Raw genomic sequence first — 26,386 nt, 5'->3', positions numbered from 1 at the left:
AATGAACGAATGAATGAATGAGTGAATGAATTAATGAATGAATAAAAGTATGAATGAATGAAGAAATGAATGAAGGAATGAGCGAAGGAATAAATGAATGAACGAATGGATCAGAATGAAAGAATGAATGAATGGATGAATGAATGAAGGAATGAGCGAAGGAATGAATGAATGAACGAATGGATCAGGATGAAAGAATGAATGGACGATGGAAAGAAAGAATGAAAGAATGAATGAATGAGTGAAGGTATAAATTAGGATGAATGGACGAATGGATCAGAATGAAAGAATGAACGAACGAATGAATGAATGGATGAGTGAAGGAGCGAACGAATCAATGATTTAGTGAAGGAGTGAATGAATGAATGAATGAATGAATGAATGAACGAATGAAGGAATTGATTGTTGAATGGATGAATGAATAAATAAATGGATGGGTGAGCTGTTTTTGTGATGACATTTTGACGTCATTATTGCTTTGTTATTGCGCAATGCACGATGCGGTGATCGAAGTAGAACGGGTCAAATTATAACTAGTTCTGTTTAAGACAAATATAATAATGATTTAAAAAATAGATACAACAGTTGCAGTATAAAATTTACAACCCATACTAAGCTCATTCTGGAATGCAATGCCTGTATTTTCAAGAAATGAATGTTGGCCTCATAAGGATGTATCCAGCATCGGTTATATCTTGTGTGATCTCATGAATTAAATGGTTTGCGAAATAAAACTCCAAATTAAGGTTCTAATTTGTTGAACAAAATAATCGACATTTTGTGAGATTTCGACCAGGCAGCTAAATCTGTTTTTTTCTAACCGTATACGGTCAGGTGTTCTCTTGAGTCTTATATACACAGGGTAGCCTCATCAGTAAGGCCCTTCCTGAGGGCCCTGCAATCAGGATTACCCAAACAGTTGACAGGTACCTATTTACACCCGGGTGAACACTGCATGGCATTATGTATAAATTAACGTCTTGTCAAGGGAAGTTAGAGCCGGACTGGGATTCGAACCCTCAACCCTTATATGGAGAGTCAAATCCATTAACCAATAACCACTATACAACGACACCTCCTCGTAAAAAACGATACCAATGGCGATATAAAATGACCAATATAAATCAGATTATAAATAAATAATATACCAAGTATCATGTCAATCGATTCCCCCTCCATAAAATAAATTATACTTCAGATTGAGAAGGTTTTTTCCATACTTATATCTTCGAACAATGTGTAGAAAAGGTGTCATTTGTTGCATCATAAGCACTGAATTACAGTAGGCCCATGGACTTTATCGCATTAACGCGACTATTTACATCATATAATTATTAATATAATAAAGTGTTCTAAGAAAATGACAAAGTTTGACTGGAGGATATGATGAATACAAAACATCGTTTTCCAGCACAGCATTTGCATCTTTATTGATACCTCTATACAGAGTAAATATCACTATGTATGACTTTTTCCAACTTATACATTTTATCAATAATCACTAAATCAATCACTGCGCATAGATATGAGTATACAGTATAAGATGAGATGTGATAAGCATACCTTACATGAATGTGACATGTGACCGGCCAAGAAGACTTGAGCTAGCATGTGACAAGCTACAGTGGCGCCATTAATACATAGAGCATAGTAGACCAACTTCTGATAGAGACCAAACTCTCCTATCTCACCCAAGATAGCATCAAACTTCATCTCGATCTCGATAGAGGTATGTTTCTTCAAATCTTCAAAATCTTTAAGACTCGTGTCAGCGTGACAAACCTATGTACAATTCCTTCCAGGCATTAACGCGAATGCTGCATTCGTGTATTTGCACTGATGATGTTGCTTCTCAAATGAACTTGAGGACAAATATTCTCGTGATAGATGGAGCTTACAAGCATTCCCAGATGAGTGGATGCTAGAACTGCTATGAACAGAATGTTAATGTTTAGAATTATAAAGCCTTTGTCTGTGAACTACAAAACTACAAACCATACTTCCGGTCTGTATCAAACAGGAAGCCTATAAGAGAGACAGTTCTTGTTGAACAATAATATGTCAACGTCGATCTGTTTTTTGTTGTACTATGATTAAAGTTTTACTATATCACTAATTTTTGTATCATAACCTGGAATTAATAAAATTCAAATCAACACTAAAACAACAGACTTGTAGGTTCAGATTAATACTTGAACTACAAGCCAAACAAGAGACTAACATTAAGAACATGCAAACTGAAATGTTGAACATGCGCACTACAAATCGAACAAGAGACCGCCGCTAAGGATATTCAAAGTAGTATTGTTAAACATTTCGTGGACCCATCCGAAGGGGATTATCCGCTCTATGTGTTTGAAATGTTTCTTTTATAAAATAAAATAAGTCGACCAAAAGACTGATGCTAAGAACATTCAAACTAAAATCGAGCATGAGACTGACAAGTGATCCGAATATGAAAAACGTTCGAACGAAAATTTGAACTAATTACCATATAAAAGAGATTTAAACATGGACAACATGCAGACAAAATAATCGAATGTTTTAAAAACATATGAATTATTATCAAAATATTGTCCGAATGGAGTATTTTTGGTCACATTGTTTCCTTAGAAGGTTCAAGAGAAGGTTTATATCCAAGGGCGGTTAAAGAGTATGTTATTGTTGGCCTAATACACGTATGTCTACAATCTATTGTGTATGTAGCAGCAGCAGACACTCATTAAGTTCACGTTATTGTCATGGAAAAGTTTAAATATCAGACCGATCTCTGTGTGTCGTTGGTGTGTGAAATCGGCAATTTTATAACATTCGTTTTATGTGATGGGTGGCTCAACATAATATAGTCGCGATCACAACTACGAAATGGATCATTTATTGGTTACAAAGTTTTGAATGCATCATCTTTCAAAATTATGTTATAACCCATATCATGAAACCATTCATTAACACAGTACATCAGACGCACCATGCATAACCATGGTGAGTCATTGATATTTATATCACGAAACCAATTTGTTAGTATGTTTTTAAAGGAATAGATTGACCTTTGATACATACTCTCCTAGTTCAAATGTTCTCAACTAGTCAGACTGGCCATACTTATATTTAAAATAATGGTGTGTATTGAGTATAGAAGGTAAATCGTGAGGTATTATGACACATTATCGGGAGATAGAGCATACATTTTATTTAGATGAAACACAGCATGAAGATTCCAATGAGGTTACACCATGACAACGACAAGTACACTGACGTCTAAAGATGGCGGGCCAGTAAGCATCATGACTGTATAAAGATGGCGGGCCGCACATATATTTTTTTTACACAATTACTGTTTAGCCAGTTCAGTCAAATAAACTGTGCAAACGACTCGATAGAGTCTAACATTACCCTTCAGTATTTTTGGATTGCTGGAGCTGTTCATGTGTACATACTCGTTATGTCTTTGTTTCTCGTTAAATCTATTCTTTTCTCCTTCGTCATCTATTTCTTAGTTGTTCCTTCAATCTATAGGCCTATGCTTTTCTCCTTCTTTATATTCTTTGTTTTTCCTTAGTCTATACGAATCCACAATCCTCTTTTCTTTCCTTGTGTATTTTCTTGTTTTTCCTTTTCCACATCCTCTCCGCTATCCTTGTTTTTCCTTTTCTATCATCTTCCCTTCCCTAAATGTACGTGCTATACATGTATAGTGCACTGACGAATTAGACTCTTTTACCAGAGCACTTCTAGGAATTTTTTCGCGAAAATGGCTAAACAGTTGCAAAAATATGCGCTGGCGGGCCAGTAAGCATCATGTATAAAGATGGCGGGCTAGTGAGCATCATGTATAAAGATGGCGGGCCAGTGAGCATCATAAAGGACGATTCAAGAGCGATGGAAAGTGCCTGTTCTTTATACCTCTTCGCGCTTCACTTCACTTCTATTGATTTTGTCGTATAAATAGGAGCATCAGAGATTCTTGTTAGTGGATTCTTAGCGAGAGAGCGAAGCGAGCGCACAAAATGTTGTTGCTTTTTAAAAAACAATAAGAATTAAACATATCTGTGGCTTACACCCAGTAAATAAGGTCGATTGATCGATCTGTAATCGAAAAGTTCAAGTCAGAAAAAAATATCGGAACAAAAGGCGTTTCAATCACTAAGAGTGGACTTCAATTTATAGACGGGCATATCAAATGCACAATGCCCTTAACGTACCGCCATAAGTAATTCTGATCATATTAATAACATTTCCCTCGAGATAATTATTATGAAGGCAAGCTGGAGTATTTTCTGATGAGACAACGGGTTCGCTGCCTGAGAGACCTATATGCAAATAGTAATTGATAATTCAACCGAATCTGGTGTCAGCGAATTATGGTGCAATATACACATGGACTCTGACTACTATATGTGACTTTCAGAACCTGGGACCAGTCTTAAAACTTCCGAAGTCCAAGTTCTCAGATACCCTACTGAAACATGTGTCATAGAATTATTAATAAGCGTTTTAGTGGTATAGTAAATAACTTTAAAGGTATTACAAAGTTTTGGCGAATTTTGAAAATTGGGTGTATAGTGATTCTTTCCAATTTTGATATATTTGGATGCCCCTGTGGATGTATTTTAAGCACTAGAAAATATAGCCCGTAAAACACTTCTGCTTTCGAGAAAAATCAAATATAAAAATTTACCGGTGCTCCCGGTAAATTGTGATAAATTTCAAATAGCGCATACGGCCGTACAATGGTAGCTGCGACTATGAACATTTCAGAATATGTAGTTGTGATATATAATTACCAAACGGGAATAGCTAATCGGTCTATTTTAGTCAAGAATCATCGTTTTATAGTGTTATTAATATCTTGACCTTGAGAGTGTGCTATACAACATAAAGAGTTTACTATGTACAATTTCATAATTTTAGACTTGATTTCGACCGCGACAATGATCACTGAATATTGTAGGATCGCATATGCTTCTAATAATCATTTGAACCAAATTCATGACCCCATATCAAAACTTTGTATTACCTTTAAGACTTGGGATAATTACGACAGATCAAGAAACTTCCCAGTGGGGTTCTACTTGTAGTTAAACCATGTAGACCTACAGTTTTTCATGGTTACACTTTTAACACGTTTTTGATGAACATATTCCACTTCATTTACTTTTGAAACGAAACATTGAGGAAGTCGATCAGTATTGTACTCTAGTTGACTCTTATAGTAACTGGATCATGTCTTGTCTTCGTGATCATAACATATCAAAAGAGCTCAATGTTTTACAGAAGGAAATACAATGGTATAACAGGAGATTACAGTCATGTGTTCGTTGGTAAGTTCATCTAACCTCAAACTAGACGAGATCCACCAGTCAATGTTCTGTTGAAGAAATAAAGTCTCTTTAATAACAGCGATCCATCAACAACAAAAAACGGCTAAAATTAAACGCCAACGCTAATAAGATCGCACCGGGGATTAATGAACTCCAAAAGATCGCCTTAGTTCACCTCATCGTCTAGTTGCATGCAGTGCCTTACTGGCAATGTCATTTTCAAAATTAAATTTGTTTCTTTTGCGAAGCAGTGAGAAATTTGTGCATTACGGCTTCCATACAATCAGCTGTGTGTTTGTGATGTCATTGTAATTTCAGAACTCAGGCATTGTGTTCGTTTTGGGTCACACTGTATAGTTCTATCTCATCCACGTTCATACTTCCAGCACTTCACAAAACAGAGAATTTGTCATTGTTCAGGTTTGGGTGCAACCATCATTATCGATACAAAAAAAAATAATGATAGCACTGGCGTACTGATGGAGGGTGAGGGGGCTTTGGGGTGGTTGCCCCCTCCAATAAAATTAAAATGTTTATTTCTAATTCGATACCTATGATTTACAAATGTTGCTGAAACGAATGCATGATTTTCCGGGGGAGGGGGGGGGGGGGGGGGGAGGTTCTCACTTCTTTGTAAATTATACTATTCATGCATTCGTTGGAAAATGACAAATTCCGATGATCATAGTTAGGCAAAACATTGGGTTTTTTTCTCCCCCCCCCCCCCCCCCGAAAATTAAAAAAAAAAAAAAAAAAAATATATATATATACAATTTATTGTGTATATTGGACTCAAAATTTGAATCTGGTAATTTTCGATTACATTTGGTGAACTGGCAACTCTGTGACATACCTTCCCAGGACTACCTTCCACTTTGATCTGCTCTGAGGAAATTTAATTTGAATATCCCCTTTGGAATATATCTAAACCTTCATTACATTTCTGTACAAAAGCAAACTGTATAAGCTCGAAAAGGGTACGTCGTGCAGGAGTTGCCATTTTGCGTTTGATTAGTTTCAACCTTAACAATTTCATAACTTTCTTACTTTCAATCAGACAGGGGTGGAATTCCCCATTGAATGAACATTTCTTTTTGTTTAGGGTGTATCTAGCAGTGAATGTCCTCGACAACGAAGCTCGAGTTCCTGTCACGCGGTATATCCCAAAAATGGGTGGTTCCCTGTTATAATTATTTTTCCAATTTAGTTCAATTCGATTCCGACATAGAGAGAGAAAAAGACAGAGAAAGGGAGGGAGAGAGAGGGAGAGGGGGAGAGAGAGGGAGAGAGGGAGAGAGGGGAGAAAGAGAAAGAGAGAGAGAGAGAGAGAGAGAGAGAGTTGGGGGGGGGGGGGGCTGAGGGACGGAGACCGAGGGAGAAGTTGGGGGAGACTGAGGAGAGAAAGGAGAAATTAATCATGATATAAAGCACTTTTTAGAAGTATTGAATGCTACGCAAAGTAATGTGATTATCATTATTGTAGGATCATAAGGAGGAGGGGGAAAGGGGGAGTGTGGAAGCATATAGGTAAGTATATGACAGAGGAGAAGGGAAAATAGAGAGAGGGAGACACAGAGACACAGAGAGATGGTATATCTTATTATGCTCCTAATACTGTTCAAATTCAGTAAGGATTAAGGGAGAACAAAGGGAAATAAACGAAAGAGAGTGGGGAGGGAGAGAGGGAGGGAGGGCCGAAAGATAAGAAAAAAGAGGAAAAGAAGAGTATAGGCGGGAGACAAAATTAAAAAAGAAAGTGGAGGGAGAGAGAAGAAGAGAGATAAAAGATAGTTAAAACAGAGGGTAAGATGGAAAGGAGAGCTGGGCTTGTGTATAGTATTGTAATTACATTTTACATTAAAGCCCCACTGCACTGTAGCTACTTGCGCCCTCCGTACATACACCAATGCCTAAGCGGTACCCGTTGAATCCCCATGATGCCCTTTTTTCTTATCGGAGCTGATTTGATGAGATAACAACCTACCAGTGATCTTGCAGGGAGGTCTAATCTCTCCATACCAAACTAGTGCAGAGTGGTTTTAACAAGCTGTTGTTGAGAACCAACATGGTGATGATAAACTATAGAACATACCTGGCACCAATGATCCATTTTGCTTCCCATGAAAACTTGAGCCATCTGATGCCAAGAGACAGGTAATGATATGAAACATACCATGGCATATACCCATCGCTGATAACGACCAAACTCTCCAATATCTCCTAAGATATCATCCAGCTTCATCCTGCGTCTCTGTAAGTTCCTATCCTTGAGTCACGTTAGGTTTGACAATCAGACAAGCGTGTGTTCGATCTATCGATTAGACTCGACTGGAATAATAAGAGTAGAATGATATCAAATGATATCAACGAAATAAATGCTCCAATCAGTCCGTAAACACACGGACTATCCGCTCTTTTTCCCGTTTGCAAATATAATCAAGGGTATTGTTACAAAACTTCAAAGTTTTTTTTACCACGGTTTCTTTTCTTCTGAGACTGACCTGGGTAACTTTGATGAATTATAGAACTTTGTTTGGTCATAACAAGAAGCAATGTTGACTAACTTGTGTCTGCCATGCAGGAACGGAGAGGGGCGTATTTCATCCACCTTGGAAGACCGATGTCCCGAAAAAACTGAAGTCATCGTTTGCTCGCAACCACATTCAGACGTTCAAGTGACAATGAAGAAATAAGTGACTAATATTTCAGAACAATATCATAATTATTTGGCTATCCTGGTATTTTCTCCAAGCTAGGAAGTTGATTGCAATATTTTCCGTAGGCCTACATATTTGTTATCTGTCGTTCTAGTACACCATTGCAGTGTCATTAATTGCGCTCTAGGTCCCTACGTCCTCCCAATAGGTGGTTGCTTCTCGGCTTCCCTCCTGGTCGAGTAACTTCTATTTTTCCTTTGAACAGATCTCTGATGATTTTTAGTAAATCTTGACCAAAATATTTCGCTTTTTTATAATTACCTATTCATAAGGATTCATAAGGATATTCATCAGGATGTTTTGTTTATGCAATATTTCTGTTAGTTTTCGAATCCTTCCATGATATTCTCATTATTCTCCTGTGATGATATTTTATGAGTTTTTAATCTCATGTCACGTAGAAATGATAACTATTTTAGAACAGTGTCATAATTAAAACACAGGGGCAGATCCAAGATGCGTGGGGCGCTCGCGCAACACCTTTCCCTTCAAAAAAAAAATCAAATAAAATTAATGTTCAGTTTACTCATTCAGAAATACTTATAATTTACCATAGAGCATCTGAAGGTTCAAAATTTGCCAGACCCCATGCACGTCGTAAAAGATTCTCGCTCGCAATTACGTACATTTGACTATTTGATATGGGTACAAGGTTATCACTATTTACAGTCGAGGTGATCCTTAGGATTGACAACTCAAATACTAATATTTGACAAACGAATAAAATACTATAAACATATTTCATGCGAGACAACATCTCTGGAAGTGAAAGACGCCGCCCGGTGTGTCTTCCTCTCTCTCTCTCTCCCTCCCTCCCCCTCTCTCTCTCCCTCCCTCCCCCCCTCTCTCTCCCCCCCTCTCTCTCTCCCTCCCCCTCTCTCTCTATGTCTCTCTCTCTCATTTGACTCAAAAGTGGGGAAATTTATACGCGAAGGGCGCATTTAGACGTCGTCTATAAAGCCGTGTTTTACATGGTTACATTAGTAACAAAATAACCACGTTAGACACAAAAAGCAAAAACAACAATAAACAAAAACAGATATTTGCCAAACTTTTCTACAAAATTTAATTCTATTATTCCGATAAACTTTTATCAATAAATTAGTAGATCCAACACTGCCCACTGAACTATAATTACAGCACTTTTGCCTGAAGCAGAAAGTAATACCGTACAATAAAAATAGGCAGGCGCGTACGCAGGGAGGGGGGGGGGGGGGGGGGTCGAACCCCCCTCAATTTTTTTGTGTGCAAAAGGGTGACCCCCAAAAAGTGACCTTACCACCGAACGAAATATCGGTCGGCCAGATTTCCGGGACAAAAAAAAATGTACTCTTACCCCCGCCCCCGCTTTTTCAGTGGCTGGCTGAGTCATTGCGAAATTTCCCGCGCGATTTTACAATTTTAAAACACCCCCCCCCCCCCTTGCAAAAATCCTGCGTACGCCACTGAGAATATAGACATTACTATCATATCCATACACTCCCATAGTTTGTTACAAAAGTCAAACACACGAATTCTTGAAAGTCATGTTTATGTGAATGGTACACTTTAGAACCTAGTGTAACATTGGATGGCTTCCAAGGCCTTTATAGTTACAATTGACTTCATAACAGGATTATCATTCAGAACTTTGGAAGGCGCCATGAATCCCACTTGTAATTTCCGGCCTATGTCACGGACCTCAACGCCGAAAACAAATATAAATTGAAATAAAACTTCTCTATTTCAATTACATTAAAGAATTGTATGCTGTTTAAAACATCACAATACCCCTATCCAAAGAAGAGGGCTCTGTGGTAGAGCAGTGCATGGTCCTGGGTTTGATTTCAAGCCAATGTGATCATTCCCTTTGGTAAGGCTTTAATACTTATAGCTGTCGGTCCTCTGGATACCTACATGCTTTCTTAGCAGTCGGGTAAAACAAAAACAACAAACCAAACCATAGATGGAGAACAAGAATATGCAGTGATATCAAAATGATTGACGTTCGTTCATATTGTACCCTACTAAAGATACAACATATTAAGTGCCAAATAACATTTATCATTATTATATCAACATTATTGACAGCTTATAATAGTAATTAAATATATCGAAATATAAGTTTCTACTCTGAAACAAATTCACAAACATGCTGACAAAACCATTTACGTCTTTATAAATATCTTGCTCTTACATAAACTCCTAAAAAAAGTTCTGCAACTCAAGGTTTAGCATTGATATCTCTCTTGTTAGTTTATTATCATACTTGAAGTTGGTATCGTTCAAAAGCCTGTTGATTCCCCTTTACAGTGGTGCCCTATTGGTTATGATTATTGATCATGGACCGTACACCTGAACATGGGGCCAAGTCAAACGCTCTGCAACGATATCAACGTAAAATATGATAATATAGTAACAAGACAGATACGAATGCTAAAACCAGAGTTTCAGTATGTTATTGAGAGGCTTAGATATCACACACACCATATAAAAGTTAATTGATAAAACAGCTAGACCATAATGAAAGCTGAAAGTACAAGGTTCAGCCCCGATCATCAAAAAAGCTAAAGAGCTAGGCTGTACTATAATGGGAAGGACAAGAAAGTGTGCAACGTTTAAACGAAATTAGAGGAAAAACTAGGGCACTTAATCTAGGGCAACTCAATACTATTATCATACAATCCATCTATTTAGTATTATTTTTTGGTTCTCAGATATATTGGTCGTGAAACATCATTGGCATGAATAATAATCTATATAATAATAGTGGGTACCTCTCATGTGTGTGAGTCTTGGCACTTTTGGCGCTCGTAAATTATTATCCAGAAATTATTATCCAGCCTTAGCATAGCTGCCATTATGGTACTCTAGCATTTCAAGGAATGAATTCCTGCCAGGTACCCATTTACTTCCTCTGGGTCAAGTGTGGCAAATATAGATTAATGTCTTGCCAAAGAACTTTAGTGAATCAAACAATGCTAAATGAGTGAGAAACAAATACGTGAAGGATTACAAGGAATTTCACTTATATTTTACAATAATTTTATTTATGAAATTAAATATGTTTTGGGTCATGAGAAAGGATAATAAATTACATACATTTTTTAACAAAGCAATTTCTTAGCACGATCGCAACTAATTTAGACAAATCAACCAACATCGATTTCAATAGCCTTGTGTGTCACCTATTGAACTGTGTGAACATGACAATGACGTAATCCAAACATGATGTACAAATGGGTATTGAATTTGCCCTTCAGTTTATCTGGTTTAATAGGTGTCATTATGTTTGTGATACAAGTCATGGTTAAAGAAGTACAGGTGTTTAAATCAGTAAGTATTGTTCATGTTTGGGTAAGATTTTGAAACAAGTAAAGCCCCTTGGCATCTATAGTAAGAGTTAAAGGTGGGTTTATCTGAACAATCAGAAGCAGATGATGTAACTCAACATCATATCATCTCTCATGAATCATCTACTTAAACAACAAATGTGCACTATGAACAATATAGGCAGTCATATACTAATGTGTAGATTGATCTAGAGCTTGTACTGGTCAACTCCAAGAGTTACGGAATTACCTTTCCAGATCATTTTCAATTTTGAATACAGAATACAGTGAAACCTTGGTATAACAAAATCTGATATAACTAGGTATCTGTTTTAAAGGTATATGTCCCATTTGCAGCCAACATCAAATTCTGTACAACTTGGCAGGAATTATGAATATGTCATGTATCCGTATGTCCAATCTGTGTAATGTAAACATTAGCAGTGTCCTAATATTCAAATTATGCAAGGAAACCTGTTTATCCTCTCAGTAGATTTCACTATCAGACACTATTGAGTGACTGATTGACAACTTTTTTTTCTTTGGTAACATACATAAAATGAGCTGTAACAGGTACATGAGAATTCGTCTACATCAATAACCCACTTCTTGTAATGGCTAAAAATTAAACTGATTCAAACTTTGTGCAGCACAAAACATACGACCATTCGGTACAAGGGTCTGAAAATCAGACTATTACTTAAGTGATTGCAATCACCTAAGTGTATTAAACAACCAATGGTTGTTATTTTCCCACTAAAAGCTATTTTCAAGCCCTTATGATTTGAGGGAAGTTCTAAATTAGTATAGTCTTTCAAATGCAGTTGGAATTTACCTTTTCATTTTTTTCATCTGCAAATGGCACCTTTAACAAGGTGATTTTGCTGGTCCCAGCTCTTTATATTCTCGTTTGTTTTTCCCTGATATAACAAGGTAATTTCCTTGTTCCCAATGACCTTATTATAATGAGTTTCCACTGTATTACCACGACATCCTGGTCAACCATTCAACAAATTTGTGAAATATTGAATGTTATATGTACTTTGTGATGGAATGATATAGAAGGTCAGTTTTAGGTCATTACGTAACAAAGCTAAAATACAATATTTTCTGTAAATTGGATGAATGGTGGATGAGAAACTTTACTGTTGCAAAAGTACCTCATATCAGTATATATATGATATCATTAATATGCACATTTTTATTAAGATGTTTATAATATTTTCTAAAAATATCATTCTGTAACGCTGGGAATAGACCTATTGCATATATTCAAATCTGAGTGATGAAGCAATGATTGTCCCTGCTAAACTACCACAACTTTTTTTCTTCAAATGAAAATTTATCATCAACTGTAACATCTAAAAGTTCATTAACCTACAACTTATAACCATCCCATACCATTCAAATGATATATTACATGTATACACACACACAAAATCTGCAACCGAATACCAAAGCTGGCTAAGTATTAACCTAAGCTGAATACCGAGTATTGACTTGAATACTGGTCCTGGCCTGCTATGGACCAGCGCATCGAAAATCTTACTCCTCTCCCCAAATTAAACAAAATATACAATGTATGTATAAATATCTACACAATTTATGAAGAGCATAAAACTACCGGTACAGATGTATTATATCAAGCATAATAATTAAAAAGAAGTTAAAGGCGTAGACATTCTTGATGAATGAACGCATTTCAAACTGTAATTTGAAGAAGTTAACAAGAATGGCTTCATAAATCTTTCAAGACATATATGCTCTTTGTGCTATTTGATGTTTATTTTCCTAAAATCTAACGGTCAACGTGACGGCTTTGCTTTTGTTATGTATCTGGAAATACAGCCCCTCGTCCTACTAAACATTAAACAAAAACAACTGCACAACAAGATGACCTCGTACCAATACCACATCAGTCATGTATGTGGTCATTGTCTTTGGGCTTATGAAATCAAAATATAGCGTATGTTTAAATCTTTACAATCATAATGTATTAAAACACAAGGTGCAGTAGTGTTCCAAGGCATTTTCATTCATAAAATATCAATCTTGTTTGTGGTTATTAAATAAAGTAATCTTTTTGGTGATTTCACTCAAGACAATACAGATAGAAACACTTGTGATGTGATAGGAGGATATCAGGAGTTAAATCTAGCAATGAAATTTCTATGTTGGGAAAATAGATATTATATCTGCTATTGATAATAATAACAATAATAATACATATCTTGATTTATATAGCCCTTAATACAAAATACCATCTCTAAGCACATTGGCACCATATCCACCCCCTGGGGAATATTCCTACCATATATATATAGTCACCGTGAGGGCATATGACAATTACCAACACAAAGGCTTTCGTCATACTAACAGGTCCCCATAATCTCTCTCTTGGGTAAGGAATGGCAAATGTAGATTAATGCCTTGCCACAGGACACTAGTGCAGTGTCGGGTATCGAACCCACAACCTTTGCATTTCAAGTCAAGTGCTTAAACCACACCTCTACATTGAACCGCTTCTCTTCCAATTATAGAACATGGATCTCAAAGAAAACTTACCAAGCTTTAGCTTTGTAATTTATTAAGTATGTGAAATATAAACTTGTCCCGATTTGTGTTTCTTGAGAATGTGACATTTCAAACCTTACATCTAAAAGTATTCCACAACAGCCCTATAATTCAACCAGTCCACTGGTTCTTCATGCTTGAGTTACGAAAAACACAACAAACATCAAATATACAAGGGTGTGAATATTTACATGTTAACTGTATGCGCTGATTTATTGTTGGTATTGCTCTGTTATATTGTTGGATTGAGCTTACATGTATTCAATGGCTTGTAAATATCACAAATTTCATGATATAATTTGGGAAATATTTAATGTTACGTTATTGATGAGGTCTAATCAGCCTCATGTGATTTAGCTTTAGTACAAAAAGACATTAAAAAAACAATGCATGATCATGTGCTGTGAAATTATTATGGAGCAGAAAATCCATGATTAGTCAATTAGATTGACTCTCCACTGAATAACATTTAAAGCGACACCCTCTCACCAGGGGCAGCGTTGCCATTCCTGGTGTTTGCTTTCCATCACATTCCTCTATCCAAGATAAGTTCACATCAGTCTATATTCATTCCTAGGCTTGGCTTGATGATTGAGTCAGTGCACAATGATCTCCTACAAAAGTCCTTGAGAGAATCGATTCCTGTAGCTGTTCACTACACAGTGTGTTCTTAGGGTACACAAAGGTCTCAATCAGTCTATTCAGCCGCATGGCTATCAATTACAATTTTATTTGATCTGTAGAGTAAATGGGAGAATTAAGAGAAGATTATAAGAGAGAATTAATATATCATCTTTGCAATCTTGAAATTGAACATAAGCTTAAGGGATTAGCATTTTTGCATCGTACAAAGGCATATCTCGATTCCTTCATCCCGCTATATAAGAGGAATATTATTATCATTATCTATGCTCCCTTGTCCATCAATTTTTGGAAAAGCAAATGGTTACTGAATCGTACCCTAAAGAAAGGAGCAAGACAGACAACAAGTGATTGAGAGAGTAGAGAGTTAGAGAGAGAGGGGGAGGGGGGAGGAGAAGAGAGAGGTGGGGAGGGGGGGGGGGGAAAGGGGGGAGAGGGGGGGGGGGGAGGGGGAGGAGAGAGAGATACCCCATCTTACACATGATGACACGATAATGTCCTGTAATTACTTGATAACAGCTTGTCACAGGGCTTTATTATGGATATCAAGCTACATACCTGATAGCCATTGAACACCTTCATGTAATCCCTCTCCAGTCAATGCATTGCTAGCACATATGTGCCATTGTTTATTCTTGATCTTCTCCAGTTCCAGTAGCCTAGAACACTGAACAGAAGTCAGAGACTCTCGAAGATCCATCTTGTTGGCAAAGAATAGGACGGGTATTGTACGTACCCTGATATCTGCAAGAGACAATGGAGAGTCTTAGTTACTAGGTACAATCAATCAAAATCAATGTCTGAATTATAAAAGTAAATACCAGGAGACAATTATCTTTGCATAAGCATCTAGATTTGCTGTGGCAAAATATGCTCAAACCTTGCTTCTTTTTAGGTATATGTTAAGGCTAGAGTTGTACAGTATTGTTACCAAGACTAAGATATAAATTGACCATGGTCCATTCATTTACATTCATATTCATATTTATTTCATTTCCAACAGAAAGGGAAACTATACAAATACATTTTGCACATAATAAAATGATTACAAGAAATTCTTAATTTCTGAGGAAATGGGGGGGGGGGGGGGGGGGGTCCACTAAAAAGCAGTGCTTGTGGTTTGTGGATCCCCCAGAAAAAGAAAAAAATTGAAACAAACATCTGCAAGCTAGTAGGCTGGAGTAGATTATTCTTCCATGTAGTATGAAAATAAGTGCTTCAATGAATGTAGAGCAAGTTGTGTACATGCACTCATCTGACTGCATACTTGGTATTGTCAAATCTTTCATTGCCCAGTACCTTATTATGTTCTAACCACTACTGTACATTTATTCAAGTGCCTATCTTCATACCCTATAATCTAATTTCACTTGCTAATGAGCCTTTGGGCGAAACGGACTGTACAACCAACTACATGGAAGAATAAACTACTCCAGCCTGCATATATGTACACTAGCTCCTGCAGTTGAGCATTGTCATTACCAGCAGCTTCACGCACATACTTACAATGTACCTAATGTATATTATCAACCTTACGTACAGTCGTACGCATATAAATGTGCATCATTTTCAGATTGGATAGCTGATTGTTTTTTCCTACTCATTCCTCACTAAAAGCCTAGTCAAACACTATGTAACTTGGCTACTAATACCACCTATAACCAGAGCTGCCAACCTCCAGAACAGAAAATCAGTAATCACAAGGCTCAAAATCAGTAATTTGGGGAATAAATTAGTAATTTCCTATGCGGCGCTATGAATCTAAAAAAAAAGACGCGCCAACACTGCGCGGACACATGCATGCATGATTCTCTGAAATTTTTGGTAATTTTACTCACGCAAAGTTACTAAATATTGATTTTCAGGTCATCACAACACATCAGTTTTCCTTGAAAATATTGATATTTTTCTGTCTTTCTCAGCGAGTGTTGGATGGCTGCCATACTGCACAGCACTTGCTACGATAAATCATATTTACGCTGCAAAAGGAACTATTGTGGAAAGAAGTGTTTAAATACCGACTACAAGGGTAGTGTAGAATGAATTACCTGGGTGATCAAGAAGCATGTCCAGCTCTTCTTTAGCCACGACTACTCTCATCTTATCACTGCTATCAATCACAAACATGATGGCTTGAGCATCCCTGTCATAAAGAAAATATTGAGACAACATTAGACAGGAATTCAGAGATATTTTGAGTTAAAGATGGATATATATTCAGAGACGTTTTCAGTCAAAATTAGTGATATTTTCATTCATAGACAGATAAATGGTGATACTCAGAGACAATGTGAGTGAAAGCATGAGAGCCAGGGGAAAATGGATGAGGACAAAGATAGATCAGAATTTTAATAAAGGTAACAACAACAGCACCACTACTACTACTACTATTACTACTACTACTACTACTACTTCTACTAACAATAATAATATTAATATGTCTTATCAGAGCCCCCCTGAGAGCACCCTGCAAACATATTATTACCCTGCATCAGAATACAGGGATATAATAATAATAATAATAATAATAATAATAATAATAATAATAATTATAATAATAATAATAATAGCCTAATAGTCCACTCCAAATTTTATTAAACCGAAACGGAAATTCTTTTTGCCCAATTGATCGTGAGCCCGGCAGCCACTGAGCAGCGCCAGATCGACGTTGCTCTATCCCTTATTGTTGAACACCAAACAAGGTAGCAACAACTCCCATCTTTTAACGTCTTTTGGTATGACGCGGCCGGGGTTCGAACCCACGACCTCCCGGTTGTGAGGCGGACGCTCTACTGACTGAGCCAACACATTAAGGAAATAGAGATAAAAGAAAGTAAGGGAGCTATACTTACTTATAATAATGTTCCCATAGGTTTCTGTACCTTCCCTGACCAGACATATCAAAGACAGTGAATCGTACACCAGGAGTCTGAAACCTCTCCACTGTGAAGCCTACTGTAGCCACTATATCCTCCGATGTCGACTAAGATGACAAAGAAAGATAAAACTTGTTCATTACTATATTCAAAACACATTTTTAATTCCATGAGGTATTGGGTTGATGACTTGGAGCAACAAACATGATGATGTCCATGTAACATTGATAGAGATCTTCTACTGCACATGAAAGATGAAATCACCATTTGAAAATATTTATGCAATAAATATAGTAGTGCCCTGCCAAAATAATTCCTGTTTTAGATGCTTCTCTCCAAAATCTTTGCTTGATATGCATTTTTCTTTGACCAGCATTACAATGACTTTAATTTTAAATTCAATTGAGTCTTGCAATTACAGATTCAACAAAGATAAATGTAAAATATTTGATAGTAGGTTTTTAATTCTTGGCTAAAATGACAACACATAATCCAACTTCAGTCTACCAGCAAAACTCAACTAAACCGGTCGTTTGCTACCAAGAGACCTTTGTTAGTTCTAAATATGATGTGTACAAACTAACCTCATCTGGCTTAAGACGGTTGATAATGGTACTCTTTCCACTGTTATCAAGTCCTACACATAGGACCTGGGCTTCCTTCTTGCTGCTCCCAAATAATCTTGCAAAATAATCCAAGAGACCCATAGTAACAGCAGACAGGATTACAAGGCAATGTTCCTTTTAATACTTATGATTTTCAGTCTGGATTATGATGACCTTCAGTCTGGATAATGATGATCTTCAGTCTGGATTAAGATGATCTTCAGTATGGATTATGATGATCTTCAGTCTGGATCTTCAGTCTGGATTAAGATGATCTTCAGTATGGATTATGATGATCTTCAGTCTGGATTATGATGACCTTCAGTCTGGATTAAGATGATCTTCAGTCTGGGTTATGATGATCTTCAGTATGGATTATGATGATCTTCAGTCTGGATTATGATGATCTTCAGTCTGGATTATGATGATTTTCAGTCTGGATTATGATGATCTTCAGTCTGGTTTATGATGATCTTCAGTCTGGATTATGGGATCAAACGATATCAATCTGAAAAAACAAACCAAGTACATGACAAGTGATGGACAGTTCAAAAATAGGCAAAGTCGAAAAGAAATCTCAAGACTGTTCAGCACAATTTAGGCTCATTTAGTCCACTGCAGAAAAATCAATTTGAAAAGCCATCTGTTTTTCTAACTACCAAATTACACTACTGGAAAGACTTATAACATATAAACAGTCAGTGATTTATCATTCTTGTTTTTGTATTTGTTTGGTCCCTGTTCTGCAACAAAATCTTGAATAATTCATTAGTTAATTGAGAGCAAGCTTTTACACCGGCAAAAACTGGTGGAGTATCAGCCAGAGCGTTTAAAAAAAAACACCACACTACAGTACAGAGGTTGGATTTCTTATTTGGGTTTTTTTGTCACGCAATATCAAGTAATTTTGCGCGTGCAGCAGAACCAACATCAAAACCTTTTGTCAGCATTTTTGTGATGTACAGTCTATCGCATGTTAGTTCATAATCATTCATGCAGCTTTGCGGGAACACATATGGTAGACCGAAAGCTTCAGTCTCTGATATCGACGGTTATTCCACTAAGATTATATCTGGCTCTTCTGACTGCCTCTATTAAGGTTGACAAATGTCAGTTTTATTAAACTAAGAATGACCCAGCTCATAAACTATACCAGACGGTTATTTCTGTCTACCATAATAGTATAATACAATGGAAAGAAATTCTTCCCTAATTTCAAAGTGCTTTGTATGAGAAGAACAGTCCACTGTAAGGCTATTCACTAGTGAACTCCAAAATATGTTGTTTGCAAGGTTAGTCGTTTACTGAAATTGGAGGTCACAACTCACATACACCTGTACATAGGGTAATGCGCCCAGTACTTTTGGTCACAAAGGGGAAATCACTCATATTTTGAATACATTCCTCTTTTATTTGGCAATCTACCCATCAAAAGAAAAGAAAATTGGTCCTCTAACAGGTTTTTAAAGTCACCTAAAATATGATATACTAAGGGAAATATTTTCAAGAGAAGGAGCAGTTTTCTGCCCAGAATTCTGTCATGCTGCCTAGAATTTGGTCACAAGATATTGCGTGGTATCTCTGGTGTCAAGGAGCGAAGCGCATTTGCACACAACTTTCACACAATTGCGCGACAAAGCACTCAATGTCAGTGCGTTGGCAAGGCCAAGGGTAGGCCTAATGTATAAATACCTCTTGCACATCGGTAGGTGCGTCATTTGCAAATTTTCTGCAATAGATCTAGAGCAAATACGTAAGAGCTAGATCTACTCTTCACACACATAGATCTACTATTACTAAATTCATTGCACCAGCACAAGTAGCTGTTTCACAATCTGCTTTTACATATGGCTAGATCTATGCATGTTGACGCGCTAACACTAACAGAACAGGGAAGTGCAGAAACTTGTGTTGTGTGATACTGACCAATTTTAAGTTAAGTTGGAGATCTTTCCGGGGCTGTATAGACCCTACCTGATTTAATTTTGAGTTTGTTACAGCTGTTGAATACTGGAAATTGACCCAATAGGTCTACCGGGCGCATTATTATGATAACATTTTGAGGGTTTGTTAATTTAAATTAATGAACCACATCACTCTTAATAGGGAGGCCAATGCCTGGGTGTAAGGCTTCTACGCCTACGATTTGTGCGCTCGTCGTCCAAGTCAGAAAATTACCAGAAGAAAAAAAAAGTAAAAAAAAATGAAAACAATTATCTATGGAATAAAATATAAAACAAATACACAATTACACACTCCACAACATATCTATAATCACGGATCTGTAACGGTCTTTCACCATTTGTTGACGATCTTGCAGATTTTGACGTTTTTGAATCCAATAATTGTTTTAGCAGACGAACTTAACGCGCACATAAGAGAAACTAGAGGGGTCCTAGAGGGCGCGGAGGTTAGCTCACTAAAATCCTTCTCAATGGCAGAAGGTAGACCCTAAAAATATGGAATCCAATTTAAATGAAAGAACTTTTGATAGAGATTAGGGCAATTCCACGGTAACGGAAGGACACTCAGACAAGATTTTTGAACTTCAGGTTCATACTAAAAGAACTGTTTTATTAGTATAAGATGTGAAACAGTACAGATATAGAATCTAATACCTATATAAGTGCCTTTAATTCTCCCCCAAAAATTGTCATTATAGTTAAGTAGTTTAAGAATGTGCATATTAATTACCTCGGTAACGGAAGGACATAAAAATGGACATGGTTTTTCCAGTTAATTAGTGTTTATCCAAACTTTGTGAAGTTGATGAAGCTTTCCACTTGACTGAAACACATTTTGTTCCCCATAGTTTAATACATACTAATAAAACATTTCTTTTAGTATGAACCTGAAGTTCAAAAATCTTGTCTGAGTGTCCTTCCGTTACCGTGGAATTGCCCATTAACATCTCAGACGTGCACAAATGTCACTTTTAACAACTAGAAAATATAAAGAAAAAAGATTACATCTTTTTAATTGCAGATTTTTACAAACTGCACATTCGAAGGTAGATAGAGTACAATGTTTTTGTCAATCCCGCGTTGGTTTGAGCCCATAGCTAGAGCCATCTCAAATTGCGAAGGAAAACTGTGAACAGAGATGTCATTGTTCCAGCCCCAAATAGAGGTATTGCGACATCATTATATAAATATGTATGAGCTCCGGTCTCATCGCGCGCAAAACAAATTTGACGAGTCTCACACCAGGGCTCAAATTAATTTTTTGTCCACGGGGGCTCTTCCCCCGAAAAAAGAGCCCCCGTGAGCCTTCTCACAGGGGCTCTTTTATTACTGACGGGGGCTCTTTTTTAAACAAATATCCATTGAATTGGTACCTATGATACTCCTCAATTATTTGCTATTTCATCATTATCATTTCAATCAGCATTTTCCCTCTTACAAATTTACAAGCTACATAGCTGTTACTTGCCTGTGTGTATAATATATACGTACCCATAGGAAAGAAATGAGCCTGCCGCATACTCCTGCGGCAAACTTGCCGCAGATCTGCAGCAGACCTGCCGCAGACAGTCATCTTTTTCACATGCAAATTAGTTTTGCCGCAGACTTGCCGCAGACTTGCCGCATACTCTTTCAGTATGATGAAGAGTCTGCGGCAGGTCTGCCGCAGACTTGCCGCAGACTTGCCGCATACTCTTCATCATGAATATTCATATCTCATATAGACCTGCTGCAGACCTGCCGCATACTCTTTCATATCCAGTACGTGGCAATAAAGTATGCATGTAGAAGAACCAGTGATAAAAATTTCTTTCTGCTTATTCAAAAAAATCCTTGCATCAATTTGAATCACAATGATTATTTGTCGCATGGTTTATTAAATAACCTGTCCTTGTTTTCTGTTTTGTTTGCAGAGGAGAAGAAGCTAGTCTAGATTCTATGTCACGTTAAGAAATCATAAAGATCAGTTGTATTATGCGTATATACATATCTTACCAGAACAAATGTTGATTATCAGAATGTCATTTTGGAAAAGAATCCAAGATCCAAGATCCAAGACACATGCAGGCACAAGCCACCGGTGTAGCCATAGATCTAGGCTAGGCCTACCAATAGTCAATACCATCCCTGCACTGCACTGTATGGTGGTGTGACCAAAGTTCGCTAGCTCAAAAAATCGGTAAGATTTCAAAAATCTGATATTACCAATGGCAAGAGGAACGTAAAATTACCCAGAGACGAAATTTTCAGGTAAAATAACCACCACCACCATTATATTAAGCCCCCCCCCCCCCGAATCTACTCACCTAATTGTCCATACATGGGACCGAAGACAAGTCTCGCAAGATCAAATCTCGGCTCTTGAGTATTTTTCTACGGAAATATGCATAAGTCCTATTACGTTGGCGCTAGCGCGCGTCATGAAGTTGCTATGCCAGCGTGCGCGACGATCGAATTTGCTGGTAACGTACGTACGTATAGGCTGCTAATTTACTGATGCTAATTGGTCCAATACACGATTTACGGAACACGTATAACCAGAGTTTTCAATTAGGAGGTTCGTTTTCAAACGGCTAAAGGTCGAGGGGGCAAAAGCAAGTCCCTGGGGTTACATGCTTTTTAGATTTACATAGTTTACATATTTTTTTACATAGTTTTTCCTTTTTTTTCAGGCAAATTTGTCGGACTTAATTGTTTTCTGCTAAGCGAAAATAATAGTGAAATTCAGAAATACGCGCGAGGTCGAAAAAACAGTTGAACCAACTGGTATTAGTTAACTGGATTCAATCAGTTTGTGACGCCATTGCCTTACTATTTATCAATTGCTTTATATATTTGTATCCCATTAATTTCCCTCTTTATCCCAAAAACTTGATTTCCCATGCCTTTATATGATTTGTATCGTATTGCGGGCATGACATTTCACAAGATCTTTTATAAATTTTGAAGAATTAAAACTATTTTAAGAATATTGTATATTCATAATTATTGACTTTTATATAAATAAATTTTCAGAATTCACATTTTTCATGATTTAACTGAAAAAATTACTCTATATTATAGATTATTAGTGCATCCACACAAAACATATTATTATCAATATGACTTGGATGCTGGAGTTAGGAGATGAGATTCTCGGGGGGAAAGTGAAAAATGTATATTACCAATAAAAAGAAAACAATAAGAGGATAGCGAGGCAATGACGTCAGGCGCGGATCTAGGGGGCCGAGCGGTCCTTGCCCCCCCCCCCCCCCCCGCGAAAAGAGAGAGAGCGAGTGAGAGAGAGAGAGAGAGAGAGAGAGAGAGAGAAGGAAGGAAAAGAAGGGAAATAGGAGAGAAAGGAAGAAAGAAGAGGAAGAAGAAAATAAAAAGGGGGGGGGGGAGAGATCGGGGCCGAAAGGGCCTTGCCTCCCAGGCTGTTCCCCCTATATCCCCCTATATCCCCCCAACAAAAAAAAAAAAAAGAGAGAGAGAGAGAGAAGGAAGGAAAAGGGAAAGAGGAGAGCTGAAAGGGAACAAAAAAGAAGAAGAAGAAAAGAAAAGGGTGAAAAAAGGGAAGATCAATTGCTGTTAATCCCGCCAACAACGTGCGGAACGGGATGGGGGCCGAAAGGCCCTTGCCACCCCCCCGGTCAACCTATAAGAGAGAAAAGGAAGGGAAGGGAAAGGTAAAGAGGAGAGAAATGAAAGACAAAAAAAAAGAGAAAGAGGAAGGTAGGGGAGATCAGTCGCGATTTTTTCCGCCAACAAGGTGTAACAGAGGGGGGGGGGGGGGGGGGGGGGGGGGGGGGGGCACTGGTGTACTGATAGGGGGGGGGGCGGCTTGGGGGAAATAAAATTCAAACATGGTTTATTTCTAAATCAATAACGGTGGTTTACAAATAATGCTAAAATGACATAATTTTTCCCAGATTTGTCCTCACTTTTTAGTAAATTACCTGTATTTTTGTATGCGTTTCTTGGAAAATGACAAATTCCTAAATTTACAGCCAGGCAAGAAATATGCTTCTTGAGGTGCCTACATGTCAGGGCGCGAGAAACGGCGGGGATCGGGAGCCTCGAGCTCCCCCCCCCCACACACACTTAAAAAAAGTATATTAAAGAGAAATAGAAAGAAAGAGAGCAAGAAAGAAAGAATGGTTAACTGCCAGTGGCACAAAATAATGAGATATCAAAACATGCTCATCTTACCGTGATTAAATGCCTATAAAACCCCTAAGCTTTCGGGGGCTCTGCCCCTGGATTCCACCTAGGGCCCTAAGGCAGGCCCTTAGATGCTCATCTGACGGTGATTTATTGCCTTAAACCCCTGAGCTTCCGGGGCCGAGGTGGGGCGGTGGGGGCGGTCCTCCCTTAAACGCTGGCCCAAAAACAAAAAAATAAGAGAGAGGAGAGAAAAGGAAGAGAACGTAGGAAGAAAAAGGAGCAGACAAAGAAGATTTTTGAAGGATTAAAATAAGAGTCGAGAACGGTACATCGAATCGTCTTCTTTCTCTAATGATTTAATGAAACGTAAAAGCTTCCGCGCTTCGCGCAGGAGAGGGGGGGGGGCTGAATTTAGACGAGGATTAAGAGACGAGAATGGTACAACGAATCGTCTTCTTTCTCTAATAATTTATTGAAACGTCAAAGCTTCCGCGCTTCGTGGAGGAGGGAGGGGGAAGCTCGTCCGTCCCTGTACCCACCCCCTATTACGTTACTGCTTGTCACCATTACGTACCAATATTTGGCTCGCATAATTTCAAATTTGGCCCCCACCCCCAAGCAATCCTGGATCCGCGCCTGAATGACGTCAAAGACTCATGAGTGAGTTAACAATTTGTCTTGTGATTTGGCCCGGGATGATGGTTCGCGTTTAAGGGCCGCTATTCATAACATGGGTTGAGGGTCGCTTTTCATAAACAATTAAATGAAAATTAAATTAGTAATAAACAAAATGATAATAAGAAAGCGAAATAATGGATAGGGAACACCCCACGGCTGTGGCGTAGGCGCAGGGAGGGGGGGGGGGGGCGGGGGTCGCCACATGGTCCCGAATATCTGTAGAAAACATTTATTGAAAACGTACATTTCTGAAGAAATAAAGAAATAAGGCGTGCCCCAATAATGTACGCGACCCATCATCCTGCCCCTCCCCCCCCCCAAAAAAAAAAATCATTACGACCACGATGCGCCATTCGGTCCACCCTCCCCGCAGTATTCCCATGGTACGAGTAAACAGCGGGGGCTAGGGTACGTCGCCGTCCCCAAAAATAAAAAAAAACAAGAAAGAAAATGCAATAAATTATCAATAATTCATTGCATTTGGCCCCGACCCCTATCATAACAAAATTCTCTATGTGGGCATGCCTTGAACTATAATGCATGACCCAACAGAGTTTCTATTTAACTAACATCTACATTACTATAAGAACATTTTCATTATCAAATCGAATAAACACTTAGTACATACAGATAATGTTATATATGTTTTGTTCTTATACACATCATATTCATACCTAATATGGTGATCAGGGGCGTCGCTAAACTTTTTCAGTGGGGGGGGGGGGGGGGGGGGTGTAGAGGCCAACGATTACCTACAAAACTAGCCACCAATAACCGACAAATTTAAATGTCCAATATCTACAAATTTAACCCTATAAACCCGGGGCCGAAGGCTAAATTGTTTTACCTATGGACTATCTATAGTACTGGTCATTTTCCACGACGACACATATATACGAATTATTCCGTCAACTTAGACAGCATTCATAGCTATATATTTTAATGCAGACGCGGAGCTAGGATCTTATTTTAGGGAGGGGCGGTAGTGAGCAAGCGAATCACTTAAAGAGCGCGGATGTGTGGGTAAAAGCCCCCCGCGCGAAGCGTGGAAGCTTTGACGTTTCATTAAATGATGAGAAAAAGCAGACGATTCGGTGTACTGTTCTCGACTCTTAATCCTTGTCTTAATTCAGTTTCCTCCCGCGCGAAGCGCGAAAGCTTTAACGTTTCATTAAATTATTATGAAAAGAAGACGATTTGCTGTACCGTCCTCGACTGTTAATCCTTGTCTGAATTTAGTTTCTCCCCCTCCCGCGCAAAGCGCGGAAGCTTTGACGTTTCATTAAATGATGAGAAAAAGCAGACGATTCGGTGCACTGTTCTCGACTCTTAATCCTTATCTGAATTCAGTTCTCCCCCTGCCGCGCGAAGCCCGGAAGATTTGGCGTTTCATTAAATTATTAGAGAAAGTAGACGATTCGTTGAACCGTGCTCGACTCTTAATCCATTCAGTTTCTCCCGCGCGAAGCGCGAAAGCTTTAACGTTTCATTAAATTATTATGAAAAGAAGACGATTAGCTGTACCGTCCTCGACTGTTAATCCTTGTCTGAA

General features: G+C 38.0%; 2 protein-coding genes across 4 annotated transcripts in view; both read right to left on the bottom strand.

The window, feature by feature from the left end:
• The window catches only part of LOC582118 (organic cation transporter protein), a 42,911-nt gene extending 35,370 nt beyond the window's left edge, over window positions 1–7,541 (bottom strand). Inside the window, exon 1 of one of the 2 annotated variants that reach the window (XM_030994753.1) lies at window positions 7,414–7,541. In XM_030994753.1, the coding sequence (XP_030850613.1) occupies window positions 7,414–7,497 (84 nt within the window). In that variant the 5' untranslated portion in view covers window positions 7,498–7,541. Of the gene's footprint in view, window positions 1–1,563; window positions 2,021–7,413 lie in introns of those variants that run through there. The other variant, XM_030994752.1, reaches the window with a different exon arrangement.
• A 5,611-nt stretch (window positions 7,542–13,152) lies between these two features.
• On the bottom strand, window positions 13,153–22,483 carry LOC591507 (ADP-ribosylation factor-like protein 6). 2 transcript variants are annotated; one of them, XM_030994751.1, is made up of 7 exons: window positions 22,317–22,483; window positions 18,366–18,554; window positions 18,026–18,286; window positions 17,418–17,548; window positions 16,614–16,708; window positions 15,124–15,309; window positions 13,153–14,660 (listed from the first exon to the last, which is right to left on the bottom strand). In XM_030994751.1, exons 3-7 carry the CDS (start codon window positions 18,146–18,148, stop codon window positions 14,644–14,646), a joined length of 552 nt encoding a protein of 183 aa, XP_030850611.1. In that variant the 5' UTR covers window positions 18,149–18,286; window positions 18,366–18,554; window positions 22,317–22,483; the 3' UTR covers window positions 13,153–14,643. The 2 variants fall into 2 exon arrangements, with proteins under 2 accessions (XP_030850611.1, XP_796160.4); XM_791067.5 differs by having other exon boundaries at window positions 18,026–18,554.
• Between the last annotated feature and the right edge of the window lie 3,903 nt (window positions 22,484–26,386).

The sequence above is a fragment of the Strongylocentrotus purpuratus genome, unplaced genomic scaffold (assembly GCF_000002235.5).
Source record: "Strongylocentrotus purpuratus isolate Spur 01 unplaced genomic scaffold, Spur_5.0 spur5_scaffold_21, whole genome shotgun sequence".
NCBI lineage: Eukaryota > Metazoa > Echinodermata > Echinoidea > Camarodonta > Strongylocentrotidae > Strongylocentrotus > Strongylocentrotus purpuratus.
The sequence above is the reverse complement of the archived record's forward strand: the minus strand, read 5'-3'. Positions and strand labels throughout refer to the sequence as shown.

What these genes read in the sequence shown, in the direction of transcription:
- LOC591507 (XM_791067.5), bottom strand. Translation starts at nt 18,148, where the DNA reads ATGGGTCTCTTGGATTATTTTGCAAGATTATTTGGGAGCAGCAAGAAG. An exon ending in CTATGGGAACATTATTATAA is followed by an intron (nt 16,709 to 17,417) that starts GTAAGTATAGCT and finishes TCTTTATGACAG; the next exon opens with GGATGCTCAAGCCATCATGT. An exon ending in CATGCTTCTTGATCACCCAG is followed by an intron (nt 15,310 to 16,613) that starts GTAATTCATTCT and finishes TGTCTCTTGCAG; the next exon opens with ATATCAGGGTACGTACAATA.